General features: G+C 43.1%; 1 protein-coding gene across 1 annotated transcript; it reads right to left on the bottom strand.

The window, feature by feature from the left end:
- Positions 1-1,034: 1,034 nt before the first annotated feature.
- On the bottom strand, positions 1,035-16,025 carry illr4 (immune-related, lectin-like receptor 4). The gene is made up of 8 exons (XM_056298761.1): positions 15,906-16,025; positions 11,654-11,797; positions 10,268-10,333; positions 9,920-9,985; positions 9,012-9,050; positions 6,749-6,900; positions 1,546-1,670; positions 1,035-1,389 (listed from the first exon to the last, which is right to left on the bottom strand). Exons 1-8 carry the CDS (start codon positions 15,979-15,981, stop codon positions 1,206-1,208), a joined length of 852 nt encoding a protein of 283 aa, XP_056154736.1. The 5' UTR covers positions 15,982-16,025; the 3' UTR covers positions 1,035-1,205.
- Between the last annotated feature and the right edge of the window lie 1,793 nt (positions 16,026-17,818).

The following is a 17,818-nucleotide window of genomic DNA, read 5'->3' as shown; positions in this document are numbered from 1 at the left end:
AGCTCCTGTCACCCAATGCCGGGCATCAGGGGTTGCCACGTGGTCTCAACTCTGAACCAGTGTTGATTGTGCTTTACTTTTTATTTTATCTTGGATATATATGTTACTTGTTAACTTTTATCTTTACTATTTACTGTTAATTTTTCCCTCTTGCACCAACATGTCAAAATAAATTCCTCATATGTTGTTGTACTTGGCAATAAATATGATTCTGATTCTGATCACTGCCCTCTACATCTTGATGTCCTTTGATGACTATCAGCAGACACAGACAGTCGAGGATCAAGTGCTTACTTATCCTCTATGTAGACTACAGCCAGTCTCCAGTCATCGATGGCACACACGGAGGTAAAATGACAGGGAGGATGGAAGGCTCCGTTCATGTTCATGTTTATGCCTTTTAGTTGCCTTCGTCTCTGTTCTCTTCAGCATCCGCTGTAGTTGCCCTTCCAAGAGGGCAGTGTTACTGAAAAGGAACATCTTGTAACTCAACCCGGTCACCACAGCTAGCTTGTCGACATGTCCCCTGCCTATTGTGCGCTCAAACAGTTGCGACTGCATGCTTCATTACAGAGCAACAGGTATTTTCATACCGGGGCGCCCCAGTTGTTCACCTGGTAGAGCGCGTACCACATAAGGCTGAGTCCTTACCGCAATGGCCTTGGTTCGAATCCGGCTCGGGCCCTTTGCTGCATGTCATCCCTTCTCTCTTCACTATCTGATAAAGGTGGAAGATGCCGGGGAAAAAAATATATTTTCATACCGCTGACATATTTGTAATGATTTTGTGTAATAATGAATTCAGTGCAGAAACTTTTAATAGGTCACATATATTCCCATTCACAGTCGTCTGGCCATGTGCAGTCAGTCTACAGTATCCAGGGCTAATTTCAACACGTGTTGGATTTCTCTGCTAATTTTTGCTCTACAACATGAAAAAAAAAAATCTTACACCACATTTTTTGTGTTTGTGCAGTATAAAATGGTATCACGTTGGTATTCATTTCACATTTGTCAAAGAGAAGGCTTGTAGCTTTTGTGTAATTTCCTACCTCTGCAGTTTAGCAATGCGAATAGCAAAAAAAAACAAAAAAAACCCAAAAAACAGACAAGCAAATTTAAATAGAAAGGTAGCAGATATCCAGCACCTTTGTTGCCATCTGACAGTTTTAAGCGCTTTATGGTCAGGCCAGTCAAAATGTAAGTTAGGTGCATGTAGGGACGCCGGCCGATGCGTCTTTCTCGCATATTCTTTTATGAGAATCTTTACAGGATTTATCAAACCAATTATACGAGTATGAGCTTTCTCCTATCTCTCCCATTCTTGCACAGTCTTCCCCATCAGGGTTGGTTCCGTTCCAGTTGTCAGGCTCTCGGACCATCCAGAAGCTGAAACATGAAAGAGGGTGATGATGTCGACACGCCACCAAGACAGGACAGACAACGAGGACAGAGGAGGGTGTCATTGTATTGATAGTTGTATTGAAAATGAAAGAGTTGTGATGTGTTGCACAGAAATAAAAGCTATAAAAAAACAAGTCAAACCTCAGTCTCAGCGGAGAGTTGTCCACCCATAACCATTTTGACTCCTCCTTTGAGTCCGTCAGCCCGATCCAGAATTTGTCCTCAGCTTGCTGCATTTTTGTCTGGAGTGTCTTATGCAGGAACTTCTGAATAGGAGGATTTGATTTGATGGAAATTGAGAAATGGTGCATGACTGGTTAAAGGTGATGACAAGAATTTAGATTTTTGTCCAAAAACATTATGTTTTCAAATAATTCTCTGCATTTCCTAACTCAGTATTTTAATCATATTCTTTGTTTTGTTGACTTTTTCCTTAATGCATCAAATGAGGGGGTTTGTTTGTTTGGTTGTTTTTTTTTTTTGCTCACTTGTTTGTATGTTTGTTTCTTTGTTAGCAAAACTACCGAAAAGCTATAGTTTTGAATGACAGACAGATGGTACAGGACACCATCCAAAAAGGTTCCTGTTTAATTTTGGACAAAATTGGATCAACATCATTTGGTCAAGGGGTTGGGAGTTTAAAACTCTAATATCTTATAAATGGCTCCAGATAGAAACTTAAATTCCTATTCTGATATACTGTATTGGACGTTCCACAGAGACTGTGGTTTGCCAACATGAACTTTGACCTTGATTGACTTTCAAAGGTCAAACTCGAGGTTATGGGATTTCAGAGGGCTATAACTATAACAGCTGCACATAGCCACTTTATTATTGATGGTATGGTGGAAGGCGAGGTTCGTTGTGCACGGCACCACCTATCATTATTATTATTTAGTAGTAGTAGACATGGAAGTAGTAGTAATAGTAGTAGCACTCAGCAGTAGTAGCAGTCATAGTTGTCGTAGTATGCATGGCAGTAGTCCTAGTAGTAGTAGTCCTAGTAGGCATAGTAGTAGTATTAGTACTATTGATCATGTCTGATAAATCTGATAGGATCATCATCGGTCCCAATTCCTTTACCAAAAGCACTCACAGCTTCTGCCTTGCCATCGATAACTCCTATCTGTCCCCCTCACTACACATCTGCAACCTTGGAATCATTTTCGACAGCAACCTCTCCTTTGAACACCACACCAATCAAATCACCAGAACTGCATTTTTCCCATTACCTACCAATACGAGGCTCGCCAGTTCGAATCCCCACGTTACCTCCAGCTTGGTTGGGCATCCCTACAGACACAATTGGCTGTGTCTGCAGGTGGGAAACCGCATGTGGGTATGTGTCCTGGTTGTTGCGCTAAAGCCTCCTCTGGTTGGTCGAGGTGCCTGTTTGGGGAGGGGGGCTGGGGGGAATAGTGTGATCCTCCCATGCGCTATGTACCCCTGGCGAAAATCCTCACTGTCAGGTGAAAAGAATCGGCTGGCGACTCCACATGTATCGGATGAGGCATGTGGTAGTCTGTAGCCCTCCCCAGATCGGCAGAGGGGGTGGAGCGGCGACTAGGACGGCTCGGAAGAGTGGGGGTAATTGGCCAGATACAATTGGGGAGAAAAAGGGGGAAGAAACCAACAAAATAAAAAACAACTGCGTTTTTCCACCTAAAAAACAAAGCTGGTCCCCGCCCATGACTCTCCTTCTCTGCTGCTGAAACCTTGACCCATCCTTCGTCACATCCAGAATTGACTACTGCAACAGCATTCTCTACAGCTCATCATCCAAACTCCTAAACAAACTCCAGTACATCCAGAACTCTGCTGCTCGCCCACTCCCTCTCCCGTGACCACATCACCCCTGTCCTCCAGAACCTCCACTGGCTCCCTGTCCCACAACAGATCCAATTCAAAGTCCTTCTCTTCACTCACAAAGCCCTCCATAACTACGCCCCCTCCTACCTCACCGACCTGCCCCACTACCATACTCCTACCTGCAGCCTTAACTCCTCCGTTACTGACCTCCTGTCTTCACCACACAGGACCAAGCACCAGACCTGGGGCGACGGGGCCTTCTCCATAGCTGCCCCCTCCCTCTGGAGCTCCCTCCCCAAACACTTCAGAGACTGTACCGATCTGTCCACATTCAAATCAACCAAAACTCATGTCTTCAGGACTGCTTTTAATGTGAGAGTAATGCTGTGTTACATGTTTTTAGTGTATTGCATTTACTTATTTTTTAATATGGATTTTTTTTCTCCCCAATTGTATCCAGTCTATTACCTCACTCTTCCGAGCCGTCCCGGTCACTGCTCCACCCCCTCTGCCAATCAGGGGAGGGCTGCAGGCTACCACATGCCTCTTTCAATACATGTGGAGTCGCCAGCCGCTTCTTTTCACCTGACAGTGAGGAGTTTCGCCAGGGGGACGTAGCATGTGGGAGGATCACGCTAGTCCCCCCCAGTTCCCCCTCCCCCGCGAACAGGCGCCCCAACTGACCAGAGGAGGCACTAGTGCAGCGACCAGGACATACTATACCCACATCGTGCTTCCTACCTGCAGACACAGCCAGTTGTCTGCAGGGACACTCGACCAAGTTGGAGGTAACACGGGGATTCGAATCAGGATCCTTGTGTTGGTAGGCAACAGAACGGACCGCTACGCTACCCGGACGCCCCAGTGTATGGCTTCTGTGATCATTTTAACTTGTGTTGAGTGTCTTTGCGTACCCTGAAAAGTGCTCTATAAGTAAAATGTATTGTTATTGCTATTATTATTAGTAGTAGTAGTAGATGAAGAATTTGTAGTAGTATCAGGAACTGTTCTACTGGCCACCTAAGCGTACATACACAAGGAATTTGACTATGTGGTTTATTCACAGAGATGACCTTTTGGCCTGACAGTTCCACAGAATAGAGATCCTACAGAAGTACCAATGAGCTGTTCTACGTCACAAAAGACGTAAAGACGCAAGCGCGTCCACCATTGTTCGGAGAGTTAATCCGGCCTAATCGACAATAAAGAGTATCAAATATCACGCATTATTAGTGGCGAAATAGGCACCGTTTGCCCCGAAGCATCAGCACAGAAGCGATCTCAACGGGATCTTACCATTTCTTCTTAGTCCCTTTGTTTACAAATATTATGGGCAAACTGTAGAAATATCACTCAAACCGAGAGAATATTTTGTACTGTGATGCAATAAAAAGACGCAAAATTCCCCGTCTGAACGCCATCGGACCTCACTCAGAGTGAGACTTGAACTGAACTGTTGACATTGAACTGAACTGAAAAGAAAGGGATACCCTGTTAAGTGTAACTTTGCATTTATTAAGGTTAAATTGTTAATGCTACTGACTTTATATTGATATTTTGAGTTGAATGGTGAATTTGAATGGTTTTTCCTGCAAGGCTTAATCTCAAGGGTCAACTTACCTGAAAAATGGATTTTAGAGTGTAGATTTACCTGATTCACCTGAAACTAAAAAGAGTTAACTCAAAGGATAAAATAACTTAAACAAAATAGGTCTATCTTGATAAAATAGACTATTATCGTAGGAAAAATATAGATCGGTCTCATCTTAATTGGAAAATATAAAATATATAATTGACTAAACTAATTAGAAACCTGAACCTAAAACAACCTAATTGCAATTAAAAGGGGATTCAAACCAGGGATTTCAGTATATCTAAATGTATGAATGTGTGACACATAGCTGTTAATAGTTTTCATGTTTCAAGTGAATTTACACTATTTTGTCATTAAATTGACAACTTTTTCATCTTGTAGCCCCAGTCTCTGGTCTGCTATTTTGTTGCTCAACCACTCCTTAAGAGCCTAGATCTGGTCCAGTGTAAGATAGTGACACAAGTGTTACATTTAAAAAAAAAATTTTTTTTATTGCATAACAGTACAAAATATTCTCTCGAAATGTGAGATGGTGACATTTGTACTGTTATGCAATAAAAAAAAAGTAACACTTGTAAGGAGTGGTTGAGCAACAAAATAGCAGACCAGAGACTGGGGCTACAAGATGAAAAAGCTGTCCATTTAATGAAAAAATAGTGTAAATTCACTTGAAACATGAAAACTATTCACAGCTATGTGTCACGCATTCATACATTTAGATATACTGAAATCCCTGGTTTGAATCCCCTTTTAATTGCAATTAGGTTGTTTTAAGTTCAGGTTTCTAATTAGTTTAGTCAATTATCTACTTTATATTTTCCAATTAAGATGAGACCGGTCGATATTTTTCCTACGATAATAGTCTATTTTATCAAGCCAGACCTATTTTGTGTCGATTACTTTATTTTATTTTGAGTTACCCCTTTTTAGTTTCAGGTGAATCAGGTAAGTCTACACTCTAAAATCCATTTTTCAGGTAAGTTGACCCTTTAAGATTAAACCTTGCAGGAAAAATAATTCAAATTCACCATTCAACTCAAAACATCGATATACAGTAAGTAACATTAACATCGAGAGGATGTTTTGTACTGTGACGCAATAAAAAGACGCAAAATTCACCGATGGAATCGAACGATTCTACCCGTCCTCGGCTCGACGGTGTCTTCGCCGTTACTACTGCAGTGGATGCCATGGCAGTAATTAGCCCCTTTACGAACGACAACAGCATTTTCGCACCTCATTATGACCAACAATCCATGAAAACGGTGCGAAAACTCGCAAAATTTCGCATTATTTTGATTTTAGCTCCAGTCGAACAGTAATGGCGGCGGTCCAGTGACGTCACGTTATATCTTACACGTCGCGAACGCTGTTGGTACTTCTGTACGACCTCTATTCTGTGGACAGTTCTAGACACGCTTGACAGAGGGAAATAAAAATGCAAGCTGCCACTGAAACAACAATGAGACACGTCTAACCCTAACTTCTCCCTAAACTCTAACCCCAACCCCTAACATTTAAAGAAATATATATAAATATATTGGGTATATGAAGGCAGCACGTTGAGTTAGAGTTATTCTGTGACTCCTTTCGCTATTGCTGAACATAAAGTTGACAGCCCATCCATTCCTTGGTTGCCATAACTGAAGCACATATTCGCTTTGATGCTTTGCTACCTAGGAAATTTGAGCTTTCATAACAAATCAAAAGTATTTTCTCATTGTTATCAGCATCGCTACAGTAGCCATTCAGTTAATATTCTGTTCAGTCCACCTGTGTATTAACACATTGGTTGAACATTAAACTTCTCAGCCATGGATCTTGGCTTTACTAGTCGTGCTGTTTTGCTGCTTCAGCTTTGTAAAGCGGCGGTAAAAATGCCACCTGGGGGTCTGGAAAACATAGTGGATGTATCGATTTAAACCAATACACTCGTCCTACCTGCTCTTCCTCGCTGTCTATCTTCACCAGGTCCCCTCCTTCCTGTACGCATTTGGTCCTGCTTTCATGCCAGTTCAGTGCACTGGTGGAGAAATGGTAGCACTTTTTTCCGTGAAGATCCCAGCCGGCGGCACATTTAAGACAGCCATGACCTTCAAACAGGTAAGTCATATGTGTTAGCTAGATCACACCTGATGAATTACTGACACGCCACCCCCTTTTTTTCTCCCCCCAATTGTACTTCACCAATTACCACACTCTTCCGAGCTGTCCCGGTCGCTGCTCCACCCCCTCTGCCCATCTGGAGAGGGCTGCAGACTACCACATGCCTTCTCTAATACATGTGGAGTCGCCATCCGCTTCTTTTCACCTGACAGTGAGGAGTTTCGCCAGGGGGACGTAGCATGTGGGAGGATCACGCTATACCCCCCCCCCCCGAACAAGCACCCCGACCGACCGACCGACCAGAGAAGGCGCTAGTGCAGCGACCAGGACACATACCCATGTCCAGCTTCTCACCAATCGTGTCTGTAGGGACGCCCGACCAAGCCGGAGGTAACACGGGGATTCGAACCAGCGATCCCCGTGTTGGTAGGCAAGGGAATAGATCGCTACGCTACCCAGACGCCTCTACTGACGCATTTTTAAGGTACATTTTCAATACGCTAACTTTGGAACGAGAGGTTGTAGGCACACGCATCCAGTTTAAGACTCTGGTGCTGGCCTACAGGGCAGTGAAAGGAACAGCTCCTTCCTATCTCCAGGCCATGGTCAAGCCCTACACCCCCGCCCGACCACTTTGCTCTGCTTCCTCAGGTCGCCTGGTTGCCCTGTCGCTCAGAGGCCCCTGCTGCCGATCGACCCGGCCATGGCTCTTTTCTGTCCTGGCCCCACAGTGGTGGAATGAACTCCCCACTGATGTCAGGACAGCGGAGTCACTGCCCATCTTTCTGCGCAGGTTGAAAAAACTCACCTCTTCAAGAACTACTACCCTGTTACTTGTTCTTAGCACTTATTGTATTCACTCATAAAAAAAATCTCTTTCCTGCGCTTTTACTTTAGCACTGGTTTTGCTCTTAGATGCTTGTTTAGATGCAGTTATGACCTCTGAAGACTAGTAGTTCTCCTGATTTCCTATGTTAAATGCACTTATTGTAAGTCGCTTTGGATAAAAGCATCGACTAAATGACTGTAATGTAATGTACTCAAAAGCTTTGCTGAGAGTAGCCGCATAACAATAAATAACCGTATTATCTGCATAAAAATGGAAAGATGAGTTTTGAACATTTTCTCCCAAGCAGTTTATGTACACTGTAAATAAAAGTGGACCCAGGACAGAACCCTAAGGGACCCCCTTACAGACTGTTTGGACTTAAGAAGTAAGCCCCTCAAACTGGGTAGCCTGGGTCCTATCCGTAAGGTAGTTGATAAACCAACCTACAGCCTGTTGAGAGAAGCCAGTATTAACAGGTCGCTGTATCAAAATATCGTGATCCATGGTATCAAAGGCTTTGGACAAGTCCATAAAAAGAGACACACAGTGTTGCTTTTTATCCAACACGCTGCTGATGTCATTTACAACTTTCATGGCAGTGGTAACAGCGCTATGCTTCTTCCTGAACCCTGACTAATGATTGGATAGTATTGATTGAGTGTATAAATACTTTTTCACCTGTTAACTAACTAGGGATTCCTATACTTTGGCTACTACAGAAAGTTTTGAAATTGGTCTGTAATTATTTAGCACGGTTGGATCCCCTCCTTTAAAAAGGGGTAAAACATAGGCAGCCTTCCAAACCTTAGGGATTACATTTGTAACCAAGGTGAGATTAAAAATATGGGTCAAAGGTTCAGCGATAATATCTGCTGCTAATAAAAATAAAAAAAAACAGGATCCAAATGATCCGGACCAGCTGGTTTTCTAGGGTTCAGTTGTTTTGAAGCTTTGTTATTATTATTTTGCACCATATACGTTTGCAAAAGAACATGTTTACTAAACGCAGTTTGTATGACTGCATCGTAAGGTCATGGACCAGCAGCTGTTGTGAGCAAATAAAATGCCACCCGGTCTCAACCACAGTTCAGGACCCCCGTGTCCGGTGCTTTCTTCTCACCGCACAATACCCCACTATACACAAATAAACACAACGCAGAGGCCCTGGGTGTGTAGAGAGGCTCCAGTACCAGTGGGTTACATTAACGTGACATGTTGAAGAAATCATGGCATCGATGTCACTGAAAGGAAGCAAACGAGAGAACTCACTGGTGTTTTCCAGGCAGGAACTCGTCAAAGGACGCGTACCTGTTTTTATAAAAGGATAAACAGAATTTTACAACAACATAATAGAGATCAGGAACAAGAGTTGTTATTGTCATTTTAATGGGTACAGCGAAATTTGGTTTAGCAGCAACAAGTATACAAAGCAAATATGCTGCATCTTAATATAAAACAAGTAAGCAATGTTTTAAAAAAATGGTATGTGTAAAAAAGTTGTAGTAAAAGTGATAAACGGTGCTAAAAAGTATTGCACTTGCAGCAGAGGTAGGTAACAAGAATTGCATTAACAGGGTTATAGTGCGTTTATAAGTACAAGATGCAATTCAGTCAAACCAAGACTTAATGCTGATGACAGGAAGTGAAGTTATCAGAGGTAGGGGATGGGGGGTTACCAGGTTGTTGTCGTAAATAAATCGGTCTGCCACTTAATTTACGAGAAAAGCAAACAAATGTTTGGTGGATATTAGAGATCCACGCATACTGGTGTCTGATATCAGATACCAGGCCGATACCAGGCTAAAATGGAGTATCGAGATCAGATTTTACTCAAGACTAAAATCTGATACCATAAGCCATTAGTAATGTCAGATATAAGAGCAAAATGGCTTTATTTACTGCATTTTTTTGTACGTGGAAGCCCTGCATTTATATAATTACAGAAAAAATTATAACATCTTGATTGTTTTGCCCACTGACCCCCAAACTAAAGGTCTAAGTCTGAACTGTTAAGCAAAAAGTGATAGATTGCATCGGTTCTCAGTATCATCCGATACTTAAAGATATGTACTCAGAATCGGTATAGCAGTGCAATAGCTATACAAGGATGTACCGATAATCGGTACATCCTTGTTTGATATGCAAGGCTAGCAGACTGAGGTGGGCCTTCATCTTACCAGGGACCCCCGCATCATACTTGTCCTTCAGAGTCTGGTACCTCTTATCTTCGTGATGAAGTCTTGCTGTTGTCAGAAGATTAAAGTTACTTTACCGGTCGCTTTTTATTGATTGTTTCTCATCATTCAGTCCAAAAATGCAGTCAGATCACTGAAAATCTCAGCACATGTTTACAAAGACTACTGAAATGAGCTTGAGATGGAACGCAACTTCTAAAGTGATTGTTTTGGATCTAATACAAAAATGTACAAGGGTTTTCGGCATGTATTGGTTGGACAGAAGAAAGGAAAACTTTGCATGGGAATGAACCAAATTTTGACAAATAGGCCTGCAAGCTGTGAGTTTACCTGTAAGATTTTTTTGCTTGTCAAGTGTGGCTTGGAGTTCAGCCTTGGTTTCCATGTTGTCCTTGCCTGGCAAAACACAAAACGGTTAATCTGCTGTTATTTATTAAATAAGCCGCTGCTGGTTGTGAATGCGAGCGTGACTTTAAAAACAGACTGTCACTGAGTTTTTAATCACAGATTCTCTGATATATCACTTGATAGTTAAAAGTACAACCTGCCTCACGTCTGGTAATGTTTTGATCAGACTTCGTAATTCGCAAACGTTGTTCGCTTTATTACTTGCCAATGGGAAAAACTGAGGATTTATTCTAGGGGAAAGTCCTCCAGACGTTCCCGGGGTGTCAAGGGGACGATATTGCATGCCGTTCAGAGAACGTCCCAAGGATGTTACAGGGACATTAGGGGAAAGTCCTCAAGATGTCCCCGGGACGTCACGGGATGTTATTGTGGGACGTGTCCCGAGGACATTACAGAGACGTTAGGGGAAAGTCTACTAGACGTCCCTGTGACATAATGAAAACCCTACACAATGGCATTTACTGTCACGTATCGGGAAAGAACCCAAAAGCAGACGGGACAACCAGGTAAGGGAAGAATCAAGTCTCTATTGAAGTGACCGATCTCGGGGGTAGAGCAGGAGGTGGCTCTGTGGCAGGTAGGCAGGCAGGCAGAAGTCCATGAATGGCGACGTTCCAGCGAAGACTGGTCCATAGTGGAGACCTTTTAAGGGTGAGGGCAATTGCCGGGGTGAAGGGGGGGGGTCAGCAGGTGTCAGCTGGTGTAGCAGGTGTCAGCTGGCGTAGCAGGTGTCAGCTGGTGTAGCAGGTGTCAAGGGCGATCGCTTTGATGTCAAGGGCGAGAGGCTGTGACATTTACCGGACGTTCGGAGAAGACCTTTTGGGGACGTTCTTTTGTTTGCTGGGATGGCGGCACATGGCATTGCGGATTGCACCTTTAAGATTTGCACAGATAATCTGAGTCTTATACTTATGTTAACCACACAAGAGAGGCGTCTGGTTCCTTTTCAAGTGGGTCATAATAATAACAATAATAATAATAATAATAATAATAATTACATTTATATAGCGCTTTTCAAGACACCCAAAGTGCTTCACATTGAAGGGGGTAACTCACTTCAACCACCACCAATGAGATGTTATATATGGGGGGGGGGATTGGCAGAAATCAATAAGAATCAAAACCTGTTTTGATGTCCAAAACAGTGGCATACAACAAAAAGTAGAGGAAAATGACAATTCATTCTCAGAAAATAATGTTCAGATCACTCAGCATGTGACTCCAGCAAGTATACTATGAATGTGTAGATAATTCCCAATGGCTTATTTCATAGCAGCATCTCTCATGTAAGTGTTGGTATAAACTCACAGAGAATGCCGACAGCAGAGACAGCAGCTGCCAGCAGAACACAGAGAAACCCCACGGCTACTCTCCCCGGTTCACAACCACCACCGGACTTGGCCTTTGACTCTCCATTTGACCCCACGAGCTGTTGGGAAGCAGGACCACCATCTGTTGAACCCATATAAACAATGACTGGATGATATTGGGGGTGATAAATTAATCATGCTGTGGTCTTTTCTCATGAGTAGGTGGGCAACATTATATGAAACTTGATGTGCTTTTTTTCCCCCGTCTATTATTTTAGGAAAGCTGTGGGTAGAAAGAAAAGGAAACATCTGTCAGTGAAACTGTGACAAAATTACCCTCAAAAAGAGGACGTGTCTCCATCTCCAGAGGAAGCACTCTTAACCGCAATGCTGCCGCGTCTTGGCAAAGTTGGCGTATGAGATGTGTTTGGAGCGCTTTACGGCCTAGCTTTCAGGATGCCATTAAATGACAGTACAGGTTTTGTCCCACAGAATCAAAATAACACAAGCGAATTAAGTGCCTGCTTTGGGCTCCTGTGGCCACAAGAGGACCCCCTAGAGCGCTTGATATGTTTTTTTTGTTTTTTTGTTTTTTGTTTAATATATTATCCATCTATCCATCCATTAGCCGAACCGCTTATCCTGCTGTCAGGGTCACGGGGATGCTGGAGCCTATCCCAGCAGTCATTGGGCGGCAGGCGTGAAGACACCCCGGACAGGCCGCCAGGCCATCACACAGGGCCGACATACACACACACATATGTACACATTCATACCTAGGGCAATTTACTATGTCCGATTCACCTGACCTACATGTCTTTGGACTGTGGAAGGAAACCGGAGCACCCGGAGGAAACCCACGCAGACACGGGGAGAACATGCAGAGGACAACCCGGGACGACCCCCAAGGTTGGACTACCCTGGGGCTCGAACCCAGGACCTTCTTGCCGTGAGGTGACCATGCTAACCACTACGCCACCTCGCCGCCCTTTATATATTATATCAATGGTAATCATACAATCTACCATTATGTCAATAGTTCATTTTGTTACTTTTCAGTACACCACATTCAGTATGCCACTTGGTAATGTATTACCTTGAATATTGAAGAGCAAATTAACACCAGACCATTCTTGTGAGTTTGGTACCTTTTAAAATTAAAAACCACAAGAAGGGTAAAAACATGCCGGGCTGACATTGGTATGATGTAAGCAAAACACCTGCAACTAATGAAATTGATAATGGATGTGTTAGATTTACAGTAGGTGTGCGAATGATCAAGCATTGACAATTGTCGATAGTACTGATGGCAGTGGGGGGCCTCCAAATCAGATTCTGCTCAGGGCCCCATAAAGGCCTAGGCCGACACTGGCGACACGGCCGAGTTTGGTTGGCTTATCCATTGTCAGATTGTAACCCGGGGAATGGAAACTGTACACGGAGTTGAGAATTGATTGGACACACACTCATTAACACAAGTCGGCAGCCAACATACAACAAGAAGTTGCAGCTCCCTTAAACGGACAAATAAAACGGGACCATTGCACATTTAGAGACACCACACATGTTGATAGATTGGCTTGTTTGAAGCCGTAAGAAGCTTTGATACATTTTGTTTTGTTTTATTTTGAATTTATCCCCCCCTTTCCCCCCCAGTTGTACCCAACCAATCACCCCACTCTTCTGAGGTGTCCCAGTCGCTGCTCCACCCCCTTTGCCAATCCGGGGAGGGCTGTGGACTACCACATGCCTCCTGGAATGGAAGCTCTTCTGGAAAAAGTCGCGGTGAGAATTAAGGATCACAACAGCTGGGACAGAAAGGCGACTGTCCTGAGGGAAGGGAGTCCCAGACCATTCATCATACAAAGTGATGAGGGACAAGTGCTTAGGAGAAACCGTAGGAGTTTGCTTAAGACTCAGGAGAACTTTCGAGAACATGGTCAGGAGAACATGCAGCGGCAGCAGGTCAGTGGAAGTTCAGACCGACACACTGATGAATCTCCTCTGCCCACCACAGACTGACACACCAGCTTTGAGGGCAGTTAGGCGTACTAAACCACCAAAGACACTAATAGAGGAAGTATAATCCAAAAGGGAAATGTAAAAAGAAAAAAAAGAAGAAAGAAAGGGGGGGCATTGTGAAACAAATGTTTGAGGTTAAACAGAATGTGTTGAAAGTCAAGGGAAAAGTAATATGGAATATATTATATGCGATATGTGATAGAAACGCAGTTAAACAAAATGTGTTAAAAGACAACAAAACACAGTAACATGGAATATTTTAGATGAGAGGTGAGATAGATGAGAGGTGAGACGGAATGTTAGACCATAAACAATGTTGATAGCTCGTCTGGGAAACCAGAAAAAGCACAAACAAGTTCTAAGAGTATATTTGAGTTTCATTGAAAGGTTGTGTGTTAGACAAAGGTTTTATATGGAAGCCCTAAAAGTGGTCTTTGTGTTGTGTAACGTGGATTAGACGACCTGAAATAAAGAGCTAGCACCACGAGCGAGTTACAAACTTAACGAAGTCTAAGTTAGGATCACGCTATTCCCCCCAGTTCCCCCTCCCAGCGAACAGACACACCGACCGACCAGAGGAGGCGCTAGTGCAGCGACCAGGACTCATACCCCCATCCGGCTTCCCGCCCGCAGACACGGCAGCCGACAAAGCTGGAGGTACCACGGGGATTCCAACCGGCGATTCCCGTGTTGGTAGGCAACGGAATAGACCGCCACCCCACCCGGACTCCCCTTGATACACTGGTTTTGATTGATTGCTGGGCGTCCGGGTAGCGTAGCGGTCTATTCCATTGTCTACCAACACGGGGGTTGCCGGTTCGAATCCCCGTGTTACTTCCGGCTTGGTCGGGCGTCCCTACAGACACAATTGGCTGTGTCTGTGGGTGGGAAGCCGGATGCGGGTTTCAACCTTCCCTCCCTCCTTCCTTTAAAAAGTGATGAGCGCGCTTCTTTCTTAAAGGGCACTTCCTCATTTTTTCTGCTCAATTTACATATTTATCTGCTGATCTCACGGACAGCACACAAACACCCCTTAATTTTCTTTTCTTTCTTTTTTCTTTTCTTTTGTTTTTGTTTGCTTATTCCACTTGAGACCATATTTAATTCATCACTAAGCATCAGAGACTGAATCCGTGACTCTTTTTAAATCTAAACTCAAAACATTAACTCAGACAGGCTTCTCTGTTCATTGAGCCTGGTTTTATCCTTTTACCTTTTTCCTTCCTGTTGACTGATTTTATTTTCTGTCCTCTTTTTTCTCCTCTTGCTTTTCCTCGGCAGTTTTAGCCCTGCCTTGCTTGTTGTTTTCCTATTTGCTGTTTCGTTCATGTTTTCTCGGTCCTGTTTACATCTTCTTCTGCCTTCATGGTGTATCAAACGTGTCAGTTGCCCCTTAACTCCTCACATTAAGTCGAGCTGGAGGCCTTAGGCCGCCTGTTTGAACTTTTCTCTTGCACTTACATGAATTTAACCCTGTCAGGGACCCTAGACTGATCGCCTTTCTCGAATGCTCTTTGTCCTGACCAAGTTTCCTCATTGTACCATCGTTACTTCAACTTTTGGTGACGACAAGGCTAGTAAGACAAGAGGAGAGGTGCGTTCGGTTGTTTCTTATCCTTGGGGTCTTCAGATGGATCATCAGCACGATGGGCGTTCGCAATCTTCACTTCAGTGTATGTGGTGTCATCTGAAGGCAGAACAAACTCTCCTTCTGAAATAATTCATTTAACTCCTGAGGCCTACGTCCTCTTTTTTTTTTGGGTTAGTCTGAAAACACGCATCCTGATTTAAGCTTCAAGACGTGCTTTGGCTATCGATGGAAAATAAAGACACCCCCCCCCCCCCGATGGTCACATCGCTCAAAACAATAAGAAAACGCTTTTGAAGGCTTTGGTCTTTCTAATAATGTAAGATAATTGTCAGGGATGACATCTCTTGAATGGAGCTAAATTACACTCAGTTTATCTTTAAGAATACATTGCCATCTACGGTACACAATAGTCAACTGGTATGTGTGATGTGGTTTAGTTTTCCACCCTGATGTAACATGTTTTTCTTTAAATAAATGTCTGAACCATACGGGACATGGCTATGATGAAATCACATACATTGAATATGATAGATAAATAGACAGACGGGGATAGATAGATAGACAGACGACCTGGTCCCATAACAATCAGTTCTGGGTAAACACAGGACACATATTTAGTATGGTAATTGAGGCTTACCATTAATGGCCCTCTCTGTCCTGCCAGGTTGCTTGAACTTGACATCAGCATACAACACCTCCTCTGTGGTCATCATCACAAGATGGTGTCAGCAGAACTGATTACACTGCAAGACATTCCTCCAGATACAACTCACAGTTCGAGAGAAGGAAGACAGATGTATACTTCTTCAAATTAAGCTTCTTTTTCTTCTTCTTTTTTTTCCCCTTCAGTTTCCGGTGTTTTCGGACACGGCTGAATTATTCATTGTTTTTTTTTTTAAATTATTTGCCCTACCCCTTTTGTTTCCTGACAAATAACAATGATATTCAATGACTGACACTCCAATGTGTAATTTTGGCCCGATTTGATTACTTTTTGCAATACTCTGCTTTATTTTCCCTTTCCTTTCTGTTTTTCTTTTTTTATACATTTTAGTCCCGTTTATAAAAACAAACGTAAAAACATGAAATAAACAGCAGCAGCAAACAGCGCAGGCAGGGAGAAACAGAAAACCCAGTGGGGCTCATTTGTGGCTTCTACCAAAAACAATGACAAGCTATGTTCACAATATAACATAAGAAAGGGCAAAAATGACAGCAAACAAAACAGACAAACATAGAAATAACAATAATTACAGCGGTATACCACTGTGGTATATGACATTATACCACAATGGCGGCATGGTGGCCCAATGGTTAGCACTGTGGCCTCACAGCAAGAAGGTCCTGGGTTCGAACCACCGGCCATCCGAGGTCCTTTCTGTTTGGAGTTTGCATGTTCTCCCCATGTCTATGGTGAGTTTTCTCCGGGTGCTCCTGTTTCTTCCCACCGTCAAAAAGACATGCATGTAAGGGTTTATACTCCTGTCTGGGCCCTGCCCCTGACCGAGGCATGGAAAGAAGAACTGGAGTTGGCTCCCGGGTGCTGCACAGCGGCTGCCCGCTGCTCCTAGCTACACAGCTAGGATGGGTTAAATACAGAGAGTAAATTTCATTTGTATGTATGTACAAAATGACTAATAAAGAGTACTCTACTTTATTCTATTATGATGTCAATGTTCTCATTTTATAGGCCATGCATTCAATGGCACCAAGAGCCAGAATAATATGAAGAAAAATGTGTTGAAAGAACTTCATAGTGGCTTTTATGTTTCTGTAGCCCAGAACTCTTTCTCTCTCGGGCCCCCTGGTCTACAGCGCCCTGATTAAGATTAGTGTCTCTGCATTGTGTTAAGGCTGGGTGTGTTGTGGATGAGAAACGGAGCCGGGTTCTCTTATTGCGGTAGAGACTTTTATTTCCTTGACACCACAACCAAGCAGCCCTTACAAGTCCAGGAACCTTGTAAGATAATGCAATACATATCAAATTACTACATAGTGAATATTAAAATTATTCTTTCAATATGTCTTCTTTTAACATGAGGTCAACTGAGATATGACCCTTTGGTACATGTAAAATAGACAAAACTAAGCAAGCCATAAAACAAGCAAGCAGCAGCTAAGCTATTGCCGATACCGCAAGCCAAAAGCACAGCAGGAACACTTTATTTTTTTGACAAAGATAAAAACAATCTGCTTCTCAAACCCACATTAATCTGTATTTAAAACATCTTAATAAACAATCTATCAACAACTTAAGTGGATGGGTAGTTTTAGTTCTCATATTTCAATAGATGTTACATACTGCCGCTTAGCACAGTTTATCTTGCAGGATAATACAGCATATATGAAAGTACGGTGAGTACATAAAGTACAGGACTTAAACTAATACGTATGGGCAGCTATACGGGAACCAAAACTAGGCAACACCACCACCTAGCGGTTAACTTTAGACAACTGCCTTCAGCGAAGGGATGGAGCTCCATGTAAGATGTTTTGCCTTGGAAGCCATGTGAGCATTTACATTTTTATTATTATCATGTACTGCAGAAC

The sequence above is a fragment of the Lampris incognitus genome, chromosome 18, assembly GCF_029633865.1.
Source record: "Lampris incognitus isolate fLamInc1 chromosome 18, fLamInc1.hap2, whole genome shotgun sequence".
Lineage (NCBI taxonomy): Eukaryota > Metazoa > Chordata > Actinopteri > Lampriformes > Lampridae > Lampris > Lampris incognitus.
The sequence above is the reverse complement of the archived record's forward strand: the minus strand, read 5'-3'. Positions and strand labels throughout refer to the sequence as shown.

Excerpts from the sequence above, each read along its gene's own strand:
- illr4 (XM_056298761.1), bottom strand. The coding sequence starts at position 15,981 with ATGATGACCACAGAGGAGGTGTTGTATGCTGATGTCAAGTTCAAGCAA. Across the intron at positions 11,798-15,905 it reads GACAGAGAGGGCCATTAATG|ATGGTGGTCCTGCTTCCCAA; the intron begins GTAAGCCTCAAT and ends TGGGTTCAACAG. Across the intron at positions 9,051-9,919 it reads GTATGATGCGGGGGTCCCTG|GTACGCGTCCTTTGACGAGT; the intron begins GTAAGATGAAGG and ends TTATAAAAACAG.